The sequence below is a fragment of the Ptychodera flava genome, chromosome 18 (genome assembly GCF_041260155.1).
Source record: "Ptychodera flava strain L36383 chromosome 18, AS_Pfla_20210202, whole genome shotgun sequence".
Classification (NCBI taxonomy): domain Eukaryota; kingdom Metazoa; phylum Hemichordata; class Enteropneusta; family Ptychoderidae; genus Ptychodera; species Ptychodera flava.
In genome coordinates, this window is record NC_091945.1 from 14566318 (window position 1) to 14582266 (window position 15949).

General features: G+C 36.7%; 1 protein-coding gene across 1 annotated transcript in view; it reads left to right on the forward strand.

The window, feature by feature from the left end:
* LOC139117621 (neurogenic locus Notch protein-like) overlaps positions 1-15949 on the forward strand; it is a 62030-nt gene that overhangs the window by 15529 nt on the left and 30552 nt on the right. Inside the window, exons 5-10 of the mRNA XM_070680863.1 lie at positions 12289-12402; positions 12749-12862; positions 13617-13730; positions 14077-14190; positions 14946-15059; positions 15406-15519. Of these exons, the coding sequence (XP_070536964.1) occupies positions 12289-12402; positions 12749-12862; positions 13617-13730; positions 14077-14190; positions 14946-15059; positions 15406-15519 (684 nt within the window). The remainder of the gene's footprint in view (positions 1-12288; positions 12403-12748; positions 12863-13616; positions 13731-14076; positions 14191-14945; positions 15060-15405; positions 15520-15949) is intronic.

Consider the following 15949-nt stretch of genomic DNA (forward strand, 5'->3'; position numbering starts at 1 on the left):
GCACGTGTGCTGATGGCTACCAAGGAACCAATTGTGAAGCAGGTGAAATTTTGACCATGCGTACAGCAATTAGATGAGATTTCCTTTAGTCACGTGAACGCGAGAGTGAATCCTGAATTACAAAAAAAGGAAAGCCCTCTAATAAATGAATTCCTATCGCATATTGACGGTCACTTTAAAAGAACCAAATCTAGCTTCTATTTGTGGACCTTTATTCTTTTTTGAGATTTTGCCCGCGTCGCACATGTGTAAGTTTCACAAGTACACAAATGTATAGTATTTTTCTCATGTGATACAATGTTTACGTGCTTGTTGACACAAGCGGCGCTATTACACATTTCCATCTAGTAATTCACTGCATTTTTGGTTGTCTTTTTGACTCCATGTAGATATCGATGAATGTGTAAGTAATCCCTGTCAGAATGGTGCAACATGCATGAATGAAGTCAATCAATACAGCTGCACGTGTGCTGATGGCTACCAAGGCACCAATTGTGAAACAGGTAGAACTTTAACCATTAGTGCAGCAAACAGATTTCCTTAGTCAACAGACTCTATCTTGTTAAAGTGCCTCCACACTAGATTTTGTTTTTACTAATACAAAATCAGAAAAAAATGTAACTAAATTCACATCGCACTTTGACTCTCAGTTAAAAATGAACAAACAAACTTCAATTGAGGACTTTAAGAATGTTTTGTTTCCATTTTTACTCACGAGCGCGGAGTTCTACACATATATGTTTCTTCATGTTTTGCAAACGCTTGTAGATTTTCTATCCTATATTTTACTGCATATTTTGTTTTTCCAACGAATGTGCAAGTAATCCAAGTCAGAATGGTGCAACATGCATGAATGAAGTCAACCAACATGCCTGCACGTGTGCTGATGGCTACACAGGAACAAATTGTGAAGCTGGTGAATGTTCATCAATGCTTACACCTATGAGATTTACTTTAGTCACGTGAACGCGAAATTGAATCCTGAATTACATAAATAAAAAGGGAAGCCCTCGAATAAATGATTCGTTTCGCATATTGACGGTTACTTTAAAGGAATCAAATCTAGCTTCTGTTTGAGGACTTTTCTTTTTACATATTTTGCCCGTATTGGACATTGTGTAAGTTTCAGAAGTACACAAATGTATACATTTTTCTCGTATGATACAATGTTTATGTGATTATTGACACGAGCGGCGCTATTACACATTTCCATCTAGTCGTTCACTGCATGTTTTGTTGTCTTTTTGACTCCATGTAGATATTGATGAATGTGAAAGTAATCCCTGTCAGAATGGTGCAACATGCATGAATGAAGTCAATCAATACAGCTGCACGTGTGCTGATGGCTACCAAGGAACCAATTGTGAAGCAGGTGAAATTTTGGACCATGCGTACAGCAATTAGATGAGATTTCCTTTAGTCACGTGAACGCGAAAGTGAATCCTGAATTACAAAAAAAGGGAAGCCCTCTAATAAATGAATTCCTATCGCATATTGACGGTCACTTTAAAAGAACCAAATCTAGCTTCTATTTGTGGACCTTTATTCTTTTTTGAGATTTTGCCCGCGTCGCACATGTGTAAGTTTCACAAGTACACAAATGTATGTATTTTTCTCATGTGATACAATGTTTACGTGCTTGTTGACACAAGCGGCGCTATTACACATTTCCATCTAGTAATTCACTGCATTTTTGGTTGTCTTTTGACTCCATGTAGATATCGATGAATGTGTAAGTAATCCCTGTCAGAATGGTGCAACATGCATGAATGAAGTCAATCAATACAGCTGCACGTGTGCTGATGGCTACCAAGGCACCAATTGTGAAACAGGTAGAACTTTAACCATTAGTGCAGCAAACAGATTTCCTTAGTCAACAGACTCTATCTTGTTAAAGTGCCTCCACACTAGATTTTGTTTTTACTAATACAAAATCAGAAAAAAATGTAACTAAATTCACATCGCACTTTGACTCTCAGTTAAAAATGAACAAACAAACTTCAATTTGAGGACTTTAAGAATGTTTTGTTTCCATTTTACTCACGAGCGCGGAGTTCTACACATATATGTTTCTTCATGTTTTGCAAACGCTTGTAGATTTTCTATCCTATATTTTACTGCATATTTTGTTTTTCCAACGAATGTGCAAGTAATCCAAGTCAGAATGGTGCAACATGCATGAATGAAGTCAACCAACATGCCTGCACGTGTGCTGATGGCTACACATGAACAAATTATAAAACTGGTGAATGTTCATCAATGCTTACACCTATGAGATTTCCTTTGTCACGTGAACGCGAAATTGAATCCTGAATTACATAAATAAAAAGGGAAGCCCTCGAATAAATGATTCGTTTCGCATATTGACGGTTACTTTAAAAGGAATCAAATCTAGCTTCTGTTTGAGGACCTTTCTTTTTACATATTTTGCCCGTATTGGACATGTGTAAGTTTCAGAAGTACACAAATGTATACATTTTTCTCGTATGATACAATGTTTATGTGATTATTGACACGAGCGGCGCTATTACACATTTCCATCTAGTCGTTCACTGCATGTTTTGTTGTCTTTTTGACTCCATGTAGATATTGATGAATGTGAAAGTAATCCCTGTCAGAATGGTGCAACATGCATGAATGAAGTCAATCAATACAGCTGCACGTGTGCTGATGGCTACCAAGGAACCAATTGTGAAGCAGGTGAAATTTTGACCATGCGTACAGCAATTAGATGAGATTTCCTTTAGTCACGTGAACGCGAAAGTGAATCCTGAATTACAAAAAAAGGGAAGCCCTCTAATAAATGAATTCCTATCGCATATTGACGGTCACTTTAAAAGAACCAAATCTAGCTTCTATTTGTGGACCTTTATTCTTTTTTGAGATTTTGCCCGCGTCGCACATGTGTAAGTTTCACAAGTACACAAATGTATGTATTTTTCTCATGTGATACAATGTTTACGTGCTTGTTGACACAAGCGGCGCTATTACACATTTCCATCTAGTAATTCACTGCATTTTTGGTTGTCTTTTTGACTCCATGTAGATATCGATGAATGTGTAAGTAATCCCTGTCAGAATGGTGCAACATGCATGAATGAAGTCAATCAATACAGCTGCACGTGTGCTGATGGCTACCAAGGCACCAATTGTGAAACAGGTAGAACTTTAACCATTAGTGCAGCAAACAGATTTCCTTAGTCAACAGACTCTATCTTGTTAAAGTGCCTCCACACTAGATTTTGTTTTTACTAATACAAAATCAGAAAAAAATGTAACTAAATTCACATCGCACTTTGACTCTCAGTTAAAAATGAACAAACAAACTTCAATTTGAGGACATTAAGAATGTTTTGTTTCCATATTTACTCACGAGCGCGGAGTTCTACACATATATGTTTCTTCATGTTTTGCAAACGCTTGTAGATTTTCTATCCTATATTTTACTGCATATTTGTTTTTTTCCAACGAATGTGCAAGTAATCCAAGTCAGAATGGTGCAACATGCATGAATGAAGTAACCAACATGCCTGCACGTGTGCTGATGGCTACACATGAACAAATTATAAAACTGGTGAATGTTCATCAATGCTTACACCTATGAGATTTCCTTTGTCACGTGAACGCGAAATTGAATCCTGAATTACATAAATAAAAAGGGAAGCCCTCGAATAAATGATTCGTTTCGCATATTGACGGTTACTTTAAAAGGAATCAAATCTAGCTTCTGTTTGAGGACCTTTCTTTTTACATATTTTGCCCGTATTGGACATGTGTAAGTTTCACAAGTACACAAATGTATGTATTTTTCTCATGTGATACAATGTTTACGTGCTTGTTGACACAAGCGGCGCTATTACACATTTCCATCTAGTAATTCACTGCATTTTTGGTTGTCTTTTTGACTCCATGTAGATATCGATGAATGTGTAAGTAATCCCTGTCAGAATGGTGCAACATGCATGAATGAAGTCAATCAATACAGCTGCACGTGTGCTGATGGCTACCAAGGCACCAATTGTGAAACAGGTAGAACTTTAACCATTAGTGCAGCAAACAGATTTCCTTAGTCAACAGACTCTATCTTGTTAAAGTGCCTCCACACTAGATTTTGTTTTTACTAATACAAAATCAGAAAAAAATGTAACTAAATTCACATCGCACTTTGACTCTCAGTTAAAAATGAACAAACAAACTTCAATTTGAGGACTTTAAGAATGTTTTGTTTCCATTTTTACTCACGAGCGCGGAGTTCTACACATATATGTTTCTTCATGTTTTGCAAACGCTTGTAGATTTTCTATCCTATATTTTACTGCATATTTTGTTTTTCCAACGAATGTGCAAGTAATCCAAGTCAGAATGGTGCAACATGCATGAATGAAGTCAACCAACATGCCTGCACGTGTGCTGATGGCTACACATGAACAAATTATAAAACTGGTGAATGTTCATCAGTGCTTACACCAATGAGATTTACTTTGTCACGTGAACGCGAAATTGAATCCTGAATTACATAAATAAAAAGGGAAGCCCTCGAATAAATGATTCGTTTCGCATATTGACGGTTACTTTAAAAGGAATCAAATCTAGCTTCTGTTTGAGGACCTTTCTTTTACATATTTTGCCCGTATTGGACATGTGTAAGTTTCAGAAGTACACAAATGTATACATTTTTCTCGTATGATACAATGTTTATGTGATTATTGACACGAGCGGCGCTATTACACATTTCCATCTAGTCGTTCACTGCATGTTTTGTTGTCTTTTTGACTCCATGTAGATATTGATGAATGTGAAAGTAATCCCTGTCAGAATGGTGCAACATGCATGAATGAAGTCAATCAATACAGCTGCACGTGTGCTGATGGCTACCAAGGAACCAATTGTGAAGCAGGTGAAATTTTGACCATGCGTACAGCAATTAGATGAGATTTCCTTTAGTCACGTGAACGCGAAAGTGAATCCTGAATTACAAAAAAAGGGAAGCCCTCTAATAAATGAATTCCTATCGCATATTGACGGTCACTTTAAAAGAACCAAATCTAGCTTCTATTTGTGGACCTTTATTCTTTTTTGAGATTTTGCCCGCGTCGCACATGTGTAAGTTTCACAAGTACACAAATGTATGTATTTTTCTCATGTGATACAATGTTTACGTGCTTGTTGACACAAGCGGCGCTATTACACATTTCCATCTAGTAATTCACTGCATTTTTGGTTGTCTTTTTGACTCCATGTAGATATCGATGAATGTGTAAGTAATCCCTGTCAGAATGGTGCAACATGCATGAATGAAGTCAATCAATACAGCTGCACGTGTGCTGATGGCTACCAAGGCACCAATTGTGAAACAGGTAGAACTTTAACCATTAGTGCAGCAAACAGATTTCCTTAGTCAACAGACTCTATCTTGTTAAAGTGCCTCCACACTAGATTTTGTTTTTACTAATACAAAATCAGAAAAAAATGTAACTAAATTCACATCGCACTTTGACTCTCAGTTAAAAATGAACAAACAAACTTCAATTTGAGGACATTAAGAATGTTTTGTTTCCATATTTACTCACGAGCGCGGAGTTCCTACACATATATGTTTCTTCATGTTTTGCAAACGCTTGTAGATTTTCTATCCTATATTTTACTGCATATTTTGTTTTTCCAACGAATGTGCAAGTAATCCAAGTCAGAATGGTGCAACATGCATGAATGAAGTCAACCAACATGCCTGCACGTGTGCTGATGGCTACACATGAACAAATTATAAAACTGGTGAATGTTCATCAATGCTTACACCTATGAGATTTCCTTTGTCACGTGAACGCGAAATTGAATCCTGAATTACATAAATAAAAAGGGAAGCCCTCGAATAAATGATTCGTTTCGCATATTGACGGTTACTTTAAAAGGAATCAAATCTAGCTTCTGTTTGAGGACCTTTCTTTTTACATATTTTGCCCGTATTGGACATTGTGTAAGTTTCAGAAGTACACAAATGTATACATTTTTCTCGTATGATACAATGTTTATGTGATTATTGACACGAGCGGCGCTATTACACATTTCCATCTAGTCGTTCACTGCATGTTTTGTTGTCTTTTGACTCCATGTAGATATTGATGAATGTGAAAGTAATCCCTGTCAGAATGGTGCAACATGCATGAATGAAGTCAATCAATACAGCTGCACGTGTGCTGATGGCTACCAAGGAACCAATTGTGAAGCAGGTGAAATTTTGACCATGCGTACAGCAATTAGATGAGATTTCCTTTAGTCACGTGAACGCGAAAGTGAATCCTGAATTACAAAAAAAGGAAAGCCCTCTAATAAATGAATTCCTATCGCATATTGACGGTCACTTTAAAAGAACCAAATCTAGCTTCTATTTGTGGACCTTTATTCTTTTTGAGATTTTGCCCGCGTCGCACATGTGTAAGTTTCACAAGTACACAAATGTATGTATTTTTCTCATGTGATACAATGTTTACGTGCTTGTTGACACAAGCGGCGCTATTACACATTTCCATCTAGTAATTCACTGCATTTTGGGTTGTCTTTTTGACTCCATGTAGATATCGATGAATGTGTAAGTAATCCCTGTCAGAATGGTGCAACATGCATGAATGAAGTCAATCAATACAGCTGCACGTGTGCTGATGGCTACCAAGGCACCAATTGTGAAACAGGTAGAACTTTAACCATTAGTGCAGCAAACAGATTTCCTTAGTCAACAGACTCTATCTTGTTAAAGTGCCTCCACACTAGATTTTGTTTTTATAATACAAAATCAGAAAAAAATGTAACTAAATTCACATCGCACTTTGACTCTCAGTTAAAAATGAACAAACAAACTTCAATTTGAGGACTTTAAGAATGTTTTGTTTCCATTTTTACTCACGAGCGCGGAGTTCTACACATATATGTTTCTTCATGTTTTGCAAACGCTTGTAGATTTTCTATCCTATATTTTACTGCATATTTTGTTTTTCCAACGAATGTGCAAGTAATCCAAGTCAGAATGGTGCAACATGCATGAATGAAGTCAACCAACATGCCTGCACGTGTGCTGATGGCTACACAGGAACAAATTATAAAGCTGGTGAATGTTCATCAATACTTACATCTATGAGATTTCCTTTGTCACGTGAACGCAAAATTGAATCCTGAATTACATAAATAAAAAGGGAAGCCTCGAATAAATGATTCGTTTCGCATATTGACGGTTACTTTAAAAGGAATCAAATCTAGCTTCTGTTTGAGGACCTTTCTTTTTACATATTTTGCCCGTATTGGACATGTGTAAGTTTCACAAGTACACAAATGTATGTATTTTTCTCATGTGATACAATGTTTACGTGCTTGTTGACACAAGCGGCGCTATTACACATTTCCATCTAGTAATTCACTGCATTTTTGGTTGTCTTTTTGACTCCATGTAGATATCGATGAATGTGTAAGTAATCCCTGTCAGAATGGTGCAACATGCATGAATGAAGTCAATCAATACAGCTGCACGTGTGCTGATGGCTACCAAGGCACCAATTGTGAAACAGGTAGAACTTTAACCATTAGTGCAGCAAACAGATTTCCTTAGTCAACAGACTCTATCTTGTTAAAGTGCCTCCACACTAGATTTTGTTTTTACTAATACAAAATCAGAAAAAAATGTAACTAAATTCACATCGCACTTTGACTCTCAGTTAAAAATGAACAAACAAACTTCAATTTGAGGACTTTAAGAATGTTTTGTTTCCATTTTTACTCACGAGCGCGGAGTTCTACATATATATGTTTCTTCATGTTTTGCAAACGCTTGTAGATTTTCTATCCTATATTTTACTGCATATTTTGTTTTTCCAACGAATGTGCAAGTAATCCAAGTCAGAATGGTGCAACATGCATGAATGAAGTCAACCAACATGCCTGCACGTGTGCTGATGGCTACACATGAACAAATTATAAAACTGGTGAATGTTCATCAATGCTTACACCTATGAGATTTCCTTTGTCACGTGAACGCGAAATTGAATTCCTGAATTACATAAATAAAAAGGGAAGCCCTCGAATAAATGATTCGTTTCGCATATTGACGGTTACTTTAAAAGGAATCAAATCTAGCTTCTGTTTGAGGACCTTTCTTTTTACATATTTTGCCCGTATTGGACATGTGTAAGTTTCAGAAGTACACAAATGTATGTATTTTTCTCATGTGATACAATGTTTACGTGCTTGTTGACACAAGCGGCGCTATTACACATTTCCATCTAGTAATTCACTGCATTTTTGGTTGTCTTTTTGACTCCATGTAGATATCGATGAATGTGTAAGTAATCCCTGTCAGAATGGTGCAACATGCATGAATGAAGTCAATCAATACAGCTGCACGTGTGCTGATGGCTACCAAGGCACCAATTGTGAAACAGGTAGAACTTTAACCATTAGTGCAGCAAACAGATTTCCTTAGTCAACAGACTCTATCTTGTTAAAGTGCCTCACACTAGATTTTGTTTTTACTAATACAAAATCAGAAAAAAATGTAACTAAATTCACATCGCACTTTGACTCTCAGTTAAAAATGAACAAACAAACTTCAATTTGAGGACTTTAAGAATGTTTTGTTTCCACTTTTACTCACGAGCGCGGAGTTCTACACATATATGTTTCTTCATGTTTTGCAAACGCTTGTAGATTTTCTATCCTATATTTTACTGCATATTTTGTTTTTCCAACGAATGTGCAAGTAATCCAAGTCAGAATGGTGCAACATGCATGAATGAAGTCAACCAACATGCCTGCACGTGTGCTGATGGCTACACATGAACAAATTATAAAACTGGTGAATGTTCATCAATGCTTACACCAATGAGATTTACTTTGTCACGTGAACGCGAAATTGAATCCTGAATTACATAAATAAAAAGGGAAGCCCTCGAATAAATGATTCGTTTCGCATATTGACGGTTACTTTAAAGGAATCAAATCTAGCTTCTGTTTGAGGACCTTTCTTTTTACATATTTTGCCCGTATTGGACATGTGTAAGTTTCAGAAGTACACAAATGTATACATTTTTCTCGTATGATACAATGTTTATGTGATTATTGACACGAGCGGCGCTATTACACATTTCCATCTAGTCGTTCACTGCATGTTTTGTTGTCTTTTTGACTCCATGTAGATATTGATGAATGTGAAAGTAATCCCTGTCAGAATGGTGCAACATGCATGAATGAAGTCAATCAATACAGCTGCACGTGTGCTGATGGCTACCAAGGAACCAATTGTGAAGCAGGTGAAATTTTGACCATGCGTACAGCAATTAGATGAGATTTCCTTTAGTCACGTGAACGCGAAAGTGAATCCTGAATTACAAAAAAAGGGAAGCCCTCTAATAAATGAATTCCTATCGCATATTGACGGTCACTTTAAAAGAACCAAATCTAGCTTCTATTTGTGGACCTTTATTCTTTTTTGAGATTTTGCCCGCGTCGCACATGTGTAATTTCACAAGTACACAAATGTATGTATTTTTCTCATGTGATACAATGTTTACGTGCTTGTTGACACAAGCGGCGCTATTACACATTTCCATCTAGTAATTCACTGCATTTTTGGTTGTCTTTTTGACTCCATGTAGATATCGATGAATGTGTAAGTAATCCCTGTCAGAATGGTGCAACATGCATGAATGAAGTCAATCAATACAGCTGCACGTGTGCTGATGGCTACCAAGGCACCAATTGTGAAACAGGTAGAACTTTAACCATTAGTGCAGCAAACAGATTTCCTTAGTCAACAGACTCTATCTTGTTAAAGTGCCTCCACACTAGATTTTGTTTTTACTAATACAAAATCAGAAAAAAATGTAACTAAATTCACATCGCACTTTGACTCTCAGTTAAAAATGAACAAACAAACTTCAATTTGAGGACATTAAGAATGTTTTGTTTCCATATTACTCACGAGCGCGGAGTTCTACACATATATGTTTCTTCATGTTTTGCAAACGCTTGTAGATTTTCTATCCTATATTTTACTGCATATTTTGTTTTTCCAACGAATGTGCAAGTAATCCAAGTCAGAATGGTGCAACATGCATGAATGAAGTCAACCAACATGCCTGCACGTGTGCTGATGGCTACACATGAACAAATTATAAACTGGTGAATGTTCATCAATGCTTACACCTATGAGATTTCCTTTGTCACGTGAACGCGAAATTGAATCCTGAATTACATAAATAAAAGGGAAGCCCTCGAATAAATGATTCGTTTCGCATATTGACGGTTACTTTAAAAGGAATCAAATCTAGCTTCTGTTTGAGGACCTTTCTTTTTACATATTTTGCCCGTATTGGACATTGTGTAAGTTTCAGAAGTACACAAATGTATACATTTTTCTCGTATGATACAATGTTTATGTGATTATTGACACGAGCGGCGCTATTACACATTTCCATCTAGTCGTTCACTGCATGTTTTGTTGTCTTTTTGACTCCATGTTAGATATTGATGAATGTGAAAGTAATCCCTGTCAGAATGGTGCAACATGCATGAATGAAGTCAATCAATACAGCTGCACGTGTGCTGATGGCTACCAAGGAACCAATTGTGAAGCAGGTGAAATTTTGACCATGCGTACAGCAATTAGATGAGATTTCCTTTAGTCACGTGAACGCGAAAGTGAATCCTGAATTACAAAAAAGGGAAGCCCTCTAATAAATGAATTCCTATCGCATATTGACGGTCACTTTAAAAGAACCAAATCTAGCTTCTATTTGTGGACCTTTATTCTTTTTGAGATTTTGCCCGCGTCGCACATGTGTAAGTTTCACAAGTACACAAATGTATGTATTTTTCTCATGTGATACAATGTTTACGTGCTTGTTGACACAAGCGGCGCTATTACACATTTCCATCTAGTAATTCACTGCATTTTGGTTGTCTTTTTGACTCCATGTAGATATCGATGAATGTGTAAGTAATCCCTGTCAGAATGGTGCAACATGCATGAATGAAGTCAATCAATACAGCTGCACGTGTGCTGATGGCTACCAAGGCACCAATTGTGAAACAGGTAGAACTTTAACCATTAGTGCAGCAAACAGATTTCCTTAGTCAACAGACTCTATCTTGTTAAAGTGCCTCCACACTAGATTTTGTTTTTACTAATACAAAATCAGAAAAAAATGTAACTAAATTCACATCGCACTTTGACTCTCAGTTAAAAATGAACAAACAAACTTCAATTTGAGGACATTAAGAATGTTTTGTTTCCATATTTACTCACGAGCGCGGAGTTCTACACATATATGTTTCTTCATGTTTTGCAAACGCTTGTAGATTTTCTATCCTATATTTTACTGCATATTTTGTTTTTCCAACGAATGTGCAAGTAATCCAAGTCAGAATGGTGCAACATGCATGAATGAAGTCAACCAACATGCCTGCACGTGTGCTGATGGCTACACATGAACAAATTATAAAACTGGTGAATGTTCATCAATGCTTACATCTATGAGATTTCCTTTGTCACGTGAACGCGAAATTGAATCCTGAATTACAAAAATAAAAGGGAAGCCCTCGAATAAATGATTCGTTTCGCATATTGACGGTTACTTTAAAAGGAATCAAATCTAGCTTCTGTTTGAGGACCTTTCTTTTTACATATTTTGCCCGTATTGGACATTGTGTAAGTTCAGAAGTACACAAATGTATACATTTTTCTCGTATGATACAATGTTTATGTGATTATTGACACGAGCGGCGCTATTACACATTTCCATCTAGTCGTTCACTGCATGTTTTGTTGTCTTTTTGACTCCATGTAGATATTGATGAATGTGAAAGTAATCCCTGTCAGAATGGTGCAACATGCATGAATGAAGTCAATCAATACAGCTGCACGTGTGCTGATGGCTACCAAGGAACCAATTGTGAAGCAGGTGAAATTTTGACCATGCGTACAGCAATTAGATGAGATTTCCTTTAGTCACGTGAACGCGAAAGTGAATCCTGAATTACAAAAAAAGGAAAGCCCTCTAATAAATGAATTCCTATCGCATATTGACGGTCACTTTAAAAGAACCAAATCTAGCTTCTATTTGTGGACCTTTATTCTTTTTTGAGATTTTGCCCGCGTCGCACATGTGTAAGTTTCACAAGTACACAAATGTATGTATTTTTCTCATGTGATACAATGTTTACGTGCTTGTTGACACAAGCGGCGCTATTACACATTTCCATCTAGTAATTCACTGCATTTTTGGTTGTCTTTTTGACTCCATGTAGATATCGATGAATGTGTAAGTAATCCCTGTCAGAATGGTGCAACATGCATGAATGAAGTCAATCAATACAGCTGCACGTGTGCTGATGGCTACCAAGGAACCAATTGTGAAGCAGGTGAAATTTTGACCATGCGTACAGCAATTAGATGAGATTTCCTTTAGTCACGTGAACGCGAAAGTGAATCCTGAATTACAAAAAAAGGAAAGCCCTCTAATAAATGAATTCCTATCGCATATTGACGGTCACTTCAAAAGAACCAAATCTAGCTTCTATTTGTGGACCTTTATTCTTTTTTGAGATTTTGCCCGCGTCGCACATGTGTAAGTTTCACAAGTACACAAATGTATGTATTTTTCTCATGTGATACAATGTTTACGTGCTTGTTGACACAAGCGGCGCTATTACACATTTCCATCTAGTAATTCACTGCATTTTTGGTTGTCTTTTTGACTCCATGTAGATATCGATGAATGTGTAAGTAATCCCTGTCAGAATGGTGCAACATGCATGAATGAAGTCAATCAATACAGCTGCACGTGTGCTGATGGCTACCAAGTCACCAATTGTGAAACAGGTAGAACTTTAACCATTAGTGCAGCAAACAGATTTCCTTAGTCAACAGACTCTATCTTGTTAAAGTGCCTCCACACTAGATTTTGTTTTTACTAATACAAAATCAGAAAAAAATGTAACTAAATTCACATCGCACTTTGACTCTCAGTTAAAAATGAACAAACAGACTTCAATTTGAGGACTTTAAGAATGTTTGTTTCCATTTTTACTCACGAGCGCGGAGTTCTACACATATATGTTTCTTCATGTTTTGCAAACGCTTGTAGATTTTCTATCCTATATTTTACTGCATATTTTGTTTTTCCAACGAATGTGCAAGTAATCCAAGTCAGAATGGTTCAACATGCATGAATGAAGTCAACCAACATGCCTGCACGTGTGCTGATGGCTACACATGAACAAATTATAAAACTGGTGAATGTTCATCAATGCTTACACCTATGAGATTTCCTTTGTCACGTGAACGCGAAATTGAATCCTGAATTACATAAATAAAAAGGGAAGCCCTCGAATAAATGATTCGTTTCGCATATTGACGGTTACTTTAAAAGGAATCAAATCTAGCTTCTGTTTGAGGACCTTTCTTTTTACATATTTTGCCCGTATTGGACATGTGTAAGTTTCAGAAGTACACAAATGTATACATTTTTCTCGTATGATACAATGTTTATGTGATTATTGACACGAGCGGCGCTATTACACATTTCCATCTAGTCGTTCACTGCATGTTTTGTTGTCTTTTTGACTCCATGTAGATATTGATGAATGTGAAAGTAATCCCTGTCAGAATGGTGCAACATGCATGAATGAAGTCAATCAATACAGCTGCACGTGTGCTGATGGCTACCAAGGAACCAATTGTGAAGCAGGTGAAATTTTGACCATGCGTACAGCAATTAGATGAGATTTCCTTTAGTCACGTGAACGCGAGAGTGAATCCTGAATTACAAAAAAAGGAAAGCCCTCTAATAAATGAATTCCTATCGCATATTGACGGTCACTTTAAAAGAACCAAATCTAGCTTCTATTTGTGGACCTTTATTCTTTTTTGAGATTTTGCCCGCGTCGCACATGTGTAAGTTTCACAAGTACACAAATGTATGTATTTTTCTCATGTGATACAATGTTTACGTGCTTGTTGACACAAGCGGCGCTATTACACATTTCCATCTAGTAATTCACTGCATTTTTGGTTGTCTTTTTGACTCCATGTAGATATCGATGAATGTGTAAGTAATCCCTGTCAGAATGGTGCAACATGCATGAATGAAGTCAATCAATACAGCTGCACGTGTGCTGATGGCTACCAAGGCACCAATTGTGAAACAGGTAGAACTTTAACCATTAGTGCAGCAAACAGATTTCCTTAGTCAACAGACTCTATCTTGTTAAAGTGCCTTCACACTAGATTTTGTTTTTACTAATACAAAATCAGAAAAAAATGTAACAAAATTCACATCGCACTTTGACTCTCAGTTAAAAATGAACAAACAAACTTCAATTTGAGGACTTTAAGAATGTTTTGTTTCCATTTTTACTCACGAGCGCGGAGTTCTACACATATATGTTTCTTCATGTTTTGCAAACGCTTGTAGATTTTCTATCCTATATTTTACTGCATATTTTGTTTTTCCAACGAATGTGCAAGTAATCCAAGTCAGAATGGTGCAACATGCATGAATGAAGTCAACCAACATGCCTGCACGTGTGCTGATGGCTACACATGAACAAATTATAAAACTGGTGAATGTTCATCAATGTTTACACCTATGAGATTTCCTTTGTCACGTGAACGCGAAATTGAATCCTGAATTACATAAATAAAAAGGGAAGCCCTCGAATAAATGATTCGTTTCGCATATTGACGGTTACTTTAAAAGGAATCAAATCTAGCTTCTGTTTGAGGACCTTTCTTTTTACATATTTTGCCCGTATTGGACATGTGTAAGTTTCAGAAGTACACAAATGTATACATTTTTCTCGTATGATACAATGTTTATGTGATTATTGACACGAGCGGCGCTATTACACATTTCCATCTAGTCGTTCACTGCATGTTTTGTTGTCTTTTTGACTCCATGTAGATATTGATGAATGTGAAAGTAATCCCTGTCAGAATGGTGCAACATGCATGAATGAAGTCAATCAATACAGCTGCACGTGTGCTGATGGCTACCAAGGAACCAATTGTGAAGCAGGTGAAATTTTGACCATGCGTACAGCAATTAGATGAGATTTCCTTTAGTCACGTGAACGCGAGAGTGAATCCTGAATTACAAAAAAAGGAAAGCCCTCTAATAAATGAATTCCTATCGCATATTGACGGTCACTTTAAAAGAACCAAATCTAGCTTCTATTTGTGGACCTTTATTCTTTTTTGAGATTTTGCCCGCGTCGCACATGTGTAAGTTTCACAAGTACACAAATGTATGTATTTTTCTCATGTGATACAATGTTTACGTGCTTGTTGACACAAGCGGCGCTATTACACATTTCCATCTAGTAATTCACTGCATTTTTGGTTGTCTTTTTGACTCCATGTAGATATCGATGAATGTGTAAGTAATCCCTGTCAGAATGGTGCAACATGCATGAATGAAGTCAATCAATACAGCTGCACGTGTGCTGATGGCTACCAAGGCACCAATTGTGAAACAGGTAGAACTTTAACCATTAGTGCAGCAAACAGATTTCCTTAGTCAACAGACTCTATCTTGTTAAAGTGCCTCCACACTAGATTTTGTTTTTACTAATACAAAATCAGAAAAAAATGTAACTAAATTCACATCGCACTTTGACTCTCAGTTAAAAATGAACAAACAAACTTCAATTTGAGGACTTTAAGAATGTTTTGTTTCCATTTTTACTCACGAGCGCGGGATTTCTACACATATATGTTTCTTCATGTTTTGCAAACGCTTGTAGATTTTCTATCCTATATTTTACTGCATATTTTGTTTTTCCAACGAATGTGCAAGTAATCCAAGTCAGAATGGTGCAACATGCATGAATGAAGTCAACCAACATGCCTGCACGTGTGCTGATGGCTACACATGAACAAATTATAAAAATGGTGAATGTTCATCAA